Genomic DNA, 6,000 nt, shown 5'->3' with positions numbered 1-6,000 from the left:
CTGCACGTATTACAACAGCGTGGCTTCGTAGTAAAAGAGTGCGGGTACTAGACTGGCCTGCCTGCAGTCCAGACCTGTCTCCCATTGAAAATGTGTGGCGCATTATGAAGTGTAAAATACGACAACAGAGACCTTGGACTGTTGAACAGCTGAAACTGTACATCAAGCAAGAATGGGAAATAATTCCACATTCAAAGTTTCAACAATTAGTGTCCCCAGTTCCCAAACATTTATTGAATGTTGTTAAAAGAAAAGGTGATGCAACACAGTGGTAAACATGACCCTGTCCCAGCTTTTTTGGAACGTGTTGCAGCCATAATATTCTAAGTTAAAGATTATTTGCTCAAAACAATCAAGTTGATGAGTTTGAACATTAAATATCTTGTCTTTGTAGTTTATTCAATTAAATATAGGTTGAACATGATTTGCAAATCATTGTATTCTGTTTTTATGTTTAACACAACGTCCCAACTTCATGGGAATTGGGGTTGTAAAAGTAACCTTGGGTCGCAAAGGTTTTTTTTGGGTTTTTTTTTTGGGGCGGCATTGTTCAGCGGGTTAATCATCGTCGAATAGATAGACACACATCTGAAGTCAAAAGTGCGAAAGGCATCACATTTTGAACACAGAGGCAAACAAAGATTAGTTGATGTACTGTGAAAAATTTGTTCTTCTTGTCGCAGGGAATCACAGGCTCCTCCTCCTCCTCTTCCAAACTTTGCTGTGGGAACTCCCTGCTTTTTCATTTTGGTTATTAGAGGATGAGGACAAGGAGGCGTGGGTGTTGGAGCTCAGTACAGAAGAGGCGTGGGTCTGGAGCACGCACAAGATCACGACTCGAGTGGTTTGATTAGATCCAAGTCGCGGGGATGCAAATTTAGTTGGTTTTTTTTTCACCCCAAAGAACGCAAATCACCGAAAGAGGGCAAAACCTGCAAGTTTTGTCACTGGAAACCAATTTAAGAGGACTCCTTTCGTCAAAATGTGCTCGGGGCGAGTTCGCTCAAAGACGCCGCGGACTGGCGCTCTCGTGGCCCGCTCGCTGCTTTGCCTCGCCGGTCTCCTGCTCGCTTCGCCCTTGGGATGTGCCTTCAACCTGGACGCGGACGACCCATCTGTTTACAGTGGGGACAAGGGCAGCTACTTTGGATACGCGGTCGACTTTTATTTGGCTGACTCCGCCAGGTGAGTTGAAGTTTATAAAAAGACCGCAACACATTTTACATCAGCATTTATTAGTGCCCAACCAGTCGTACGTGGACGCACTGCCTACCTATCTATCTATCTATCTATCTATCTATCTATCTATCTATCTATCTATCTATCTATCTATCTATCTATCTATCTATCTATCTATCTATCTATCTATCTAATCCGCTCTTAATAGTTATTATGACCCCCAAATTGTGTCCCTCCCCACAAACACAAAACCCCAATAAAATAACCTCAATTTAATCCGTTTAGAAATCCCATTGTTCCCTCAAACTGCCACTTTCATCCCCAGAGAAGCCTGTTAACTGCGTACAGTGCTCGTGGTTGTGATGCTTCCCGGCCGGCGCAGCTGATCCCTCTATCGGAATTCTTTCAGCATAGTGTAGTAGAGAGACTCCATTGTGTGATCATTTTAGATTTCTCTCTCTCTCTCTCTCTCTATTTTTTATTAGGTGTAGCGAAGGCAAATAGGAAGGAATGGCTTCACAGATTCGCTGACTGATGCTTCTTTTTTTTTTGGGTGTGCTGCTATGGCAGTAAAGTTAAATGAGCCTTGGATGTACAGTAAACTCCTGCAATTGTAATCATCATTATCCTCCAAAATATTTCACTCAGGGATAATCTGACTTCCTGCCTGAAAGTGTCCGACAGCTATATTTCTCCTCCCTCGTCCTTCCCTGATTACCCAGACAAGAGGAGACCACCGCCCCAGTCTCCCACCATCATCCCACTAGTCATCTCCTGGCCCTGGCTCTTTCTTTAAAAGCGCCGCTATCAGTCTGCCTGGGAAGATTTGATGATTTAGAACGTGAAACTTGCTTCATTGCAACATCTCCCCACTCCCTCCACCTCCTTACGACCTCAAAGGCTGATGTCATCCGGCAGGGCTTTTTAATTCACCCTTCAGACCCCCCTCCACACACACACACGCTGTCTGGACTCCCCATCATCTCTCTTCACCTCATTAAGGATGAGGAGACGTCATCTTATTGATGACTGAACTTTTAATGCAACGCGGCGCTGTGCCTGAGGGGCAAGAGGAAACAAAGACCCTTACTAGAGAGTTTACTCCAGACTGAGTGAGCAGATTAGGGCATGTTTATACGACAATGAGCTAGTAAAAAAAATGGAAAGTTTCTCCTGTGGGTTTTTCGGAAAGGTTTCATATTTGGACAGCAAAGGTGTCAAAACATCCAAATGGACCGTTAAAAAAAAAAAAAAAAAAAACTCTTTAATATGCATGCCAGGCCAGTAGTTGGCATGATGACATTGTAAAGAAACACTCCACGTGGACACAAACTGCAAAACTGTCTTTTCAATACACTTTGTTGGCGTACATAATGGATTTTCTAAAGTCGAATACGATCCATTTCAGAATGTTTTGTTGGGATTTTGAAATAATCTACTCCAGGACCTTCGTAAAACATTTACCTTCCTATACTTAACTCTGACAAATAAATGAGTAAAAAGAAGTTTAAGCACTGTCAATCTAAAATAAAAAAACAAAACAAAATAGACGCAGCTTAACTTTGATAAAAAGCGAAGACAAAATCTCACTTCTCTGAATGCGATTCTGCAGTTTTGTTTTTCATTCGGATTGTGAATCTACGTATTGTGCTGGTCAAAGTACATGCATAGTACTGTAAATTTATACTTTTATGGAGGGAAGTAATAAAAAGTATCTTGAGCAGCACAAACACAACAAAAGCATGGTGGACCTTTGTTTTGCCCATGATGTGTCTACAATTAACACTTGTTACAGACAACTGTTTTCACGATAACTTTTTGATGCATTCACTTTCAGACGCGTGTCACAGTAAATGTTTTGCGTTCTTAGGCTTCAATTTGTGGACACTGATGGTGTAGTGATACAATCAACTGACCTAGGCGCAGGCAGCGTGTGTTCAGTTCCCACCCAGTGACAGTATGAATGGAAGTGGGAATGATTGTCTGTCTCTGTGTTCCCTGAGATTGATTGACTGGTCACCAGACCAGGGTGTAGTCTGCCTTTCGCCCAAAATCAGCTGGGATAGGCTACAGCTCACCCGTGACACTGAACAGGAAAAGTGATATAGAAGATGGATGGATGGATGTCTTCAAAATGCATGGAAATTGACCTGTTGTGACCACCTCCAGGGGACACACCCACCAGAGACATAAATAGGGAGACTTAAAATATAGACCTGAAAAAGCGTTTTGGATGAAAGGTGAAACGTCTTCAACAAACAAGTTGCCTTGATTCATCCTTTGCTTTTTCCACTTTTCAATTGAAAACAAATTGAAAGACTGTCAATGTCTTCATGTGCCGCTCTTCCTAAACATTTTCTTACAAGCTGACACATTCAAATATGTCATCCGACTTGTGAAATCCACTTTTTTTTCTGTCTCTCTCCACAGTGCTGTGGAGACACAGCAAGTGGGGGAGTCGCGAGAATCATGGGCTGGGGTCATGCGAGGGTTACATGTGGAGGAGTCTTTCCCTGTCGGGATGAGTTGGACAGCTCTTGCACCAACCTTGGCAATAAAAATATGTCTGCGTTTGACAAATTGCCAGATGTGTGTGTCCAAAAGTGCGTGTTGTTGTGGTTGGAGTCTGCACCATATCCATATATGGGACGCCAGGCCTGCAAACACAAAGGCGTACTTTTTCCCACTCTGACATTCACAATGAGTTTATGTATGAAGTGCTTGTCATGCCCTCTGGCTTCACGTAATAAAATTAAACTGGGAGGCTGGCAGGCGGCCCACCAAGGAAGAAGGCCTTGGGATAGTGTCCGGAGAATTGGTGACTACTGGGCAAATGTGTGTCCCACATACACTAAGCAGACAAAGGTATTGGGACATATTCCACTCATAGGAAGGGAAAAGTTACGAAAGCGCCAAGTTCTTCCTCCTTTGCATCTACAGTATAACAGCTTCCACTCCTCTGGGAAGACTTTCCACCGAATGATGGAGTACGTCTGTCCATTTGCGAGGTCAGAAGCCACTGATGATGGAACTGAAAGAGGTGCTGGCTCTGCTCCAAGATCTGCTTTGGTGTTTCATGGACCTGTTTCCTCCACACCAAACTCATCCAAGCATCCCTTTATGGACCTTGCTTTGCGCATTGAAACTGAAAATGCCTTCTCAAAAAAAAAGTGACAGGCAGAATTGTCCAAAATGAACTGAGATCCAAGGACTCTAGTCCAACCAAAAGATGTGTGTATTTTTCCATATAGTGTGTGCTGACTATAATTGTCGTCATACTACATCTATGACTGACTCTGTGATGACAAGCAGAGGATTAGGGAGTTGCATCATACTGAGGTGGTGGTGGTAGTGCGTACAACGGGTTAGGGGCTGCAAAAAATAAATAAATACCAGACTTGGCTGGCAGTGTATGAAAACTGATGCTGGTGGTCATTCCCCCCCCCCCCCCCCCCCCCCCACCTACAGTACTTCACTCAAAATGTGGCCACTTACAGATCACTGACTATGCCTCACAGTGCTTAACTATTGGCCTACATTGAGCAAAAATGTCCCTTGATGATATGACAAGCACGCTTCACATTCACATTCTAGTCACGCACAACCTTAGCGTTTTTCTAGAAAGTTCTATTCACGTTAAAGTCACTGATTGGTGCGACATTAATCTAAGCTCTTCCACCGTATTCTGTGTGTCTTGCTTGTGAGACGGGTCGCGTCACCGGTGTTCGCCTTTCTGCTCAGTCTGAAATGCTCTCACACTTTTGCCATTTTGTTGTTTTTTTTTCTCGCGTTTGTCTTCGGACGTCATTGCCATCTTCATCTTCTTTGTTGTGTTTTACGGTGGTTTGCAAACTATCGCACCGTCGCCGTTTTCGCGCTGCTTGAACTCGGCTCGCTTCCGCCTCTTTCCCTCTCGTTGATGAAGTCTGCTTCATTGAGCTTCACAACAATTAACTATTTGCTGCCATGGTCATGGCAACTACTGTACCCAATTGTATCAAACTGGGAGGGATGGCATTGGATGAGTTAGATAAGCGGAGCCTCGAGGCAGAGAAAATTCCTCGATCATTTTTTGTACTCGAAGTGCTCACAATATTCGAGTACCCATTGCAGCCCTAACGTGTTTTCAAACATTTTTGAAGGTCCATATACGTAGATGTTTTGACAAGCTTGTCAACATTTTTATTTCATTAGGTCGTCCTCTTGTAAATAGTTCACGAATGTCTGACCAATATATTGAGGTCATCAGTTCCACACAGTCCCCCTTTGCCAAAACTGACCTTTGCAAACAGGTTTAGTTAAGCTAATATTGACATTAGACCAAGGTCCATTTAGCCCGCTAAAATGGCAATGTTGTCTTTTCTACAAGGGTGAGCGCTCTTGCAAACTTGATCGCTATCACTGCTGTACTTTGTCTATGTGTGTTTCCAAATTAAACCTACTTATGTATTTGAGCTTCATGCCACACACACAAACACACACATGCACACACACACACGCACACAATGGGCGCTTTGTCTTTACTGCCTTCTCTTGAAGGAAACCTTTCAGCATGACTTTCTTCATTGAGTCACTGCTGAAAATCTGCTTTAAATGTCAAACTTTGCTACACCGCTGTTCGATACCGCCAAAGACGTGACTGCCGCTACACTGCTGCATTTGTTTTGCACACAAAGCGCCTGTGTCGTTAGGTATGGTATGAAATGGGGAAAGTGGTTTTGTTGATAGAATGAGCCTGTGTTTGACATTGAGTGTACATGGTGACACTGTGTGTTTAAAAAAAGAATTTTTTTTTTTTAAAGGGCCCCCATCCTGCCATCA

General features: G+C 43.3%; 1 protein-coding gene across 2 annotated transcripts in view; it reads left to right on the top strand.

Annotated features, from left to right (window-relative positions):
* The first annotated feature begins 751 nt into the window (after positions 1-751).
* Positions 752-6,000, top strand: part of itga5 (integrin, alpha 5 (fibronectin receptor, alpha polypeptide)) — a 58,270-nt gene continuing 53,021 nt past the window's right edge. For both annotated transcript variants that reach the window (XM_061789741.1, XM_061789731.1), the window contains exon 1: positions 752-1,185. In XM_061789741.1, the coding sequence (XP_061645725.1) occupies positions 983-1,185 (203 nt within the window). In that variant the 5' untranslated portion in view covers positions 752-982. The remainder of the gene's footprint in view (positions 1,186-6,000) is intronic.

Source organism: Phyllopteryx taeniolatus, chromosome 1, assembly GCF_024500385.1.
Source record: "Phyllopteryx taeniolatus isolate TA_2022b chromosome 1, UOR_Ptae_1.2, whole genome shotgun sequence".
NCBI classification, from domain to species: domain Eukaryota; kingdom Metazoa; phylum Chordata; class Actinopteri; order Syngnathiformes; family Syngnathidae; genus Phyllopteryx; species Phyllopteryx taeniolatus.
The sequence above is the reverse complement of the archived record's forward strand: the minus strand, read 5'-3'. Positions and strand labels throughout refer to the sequence as shown.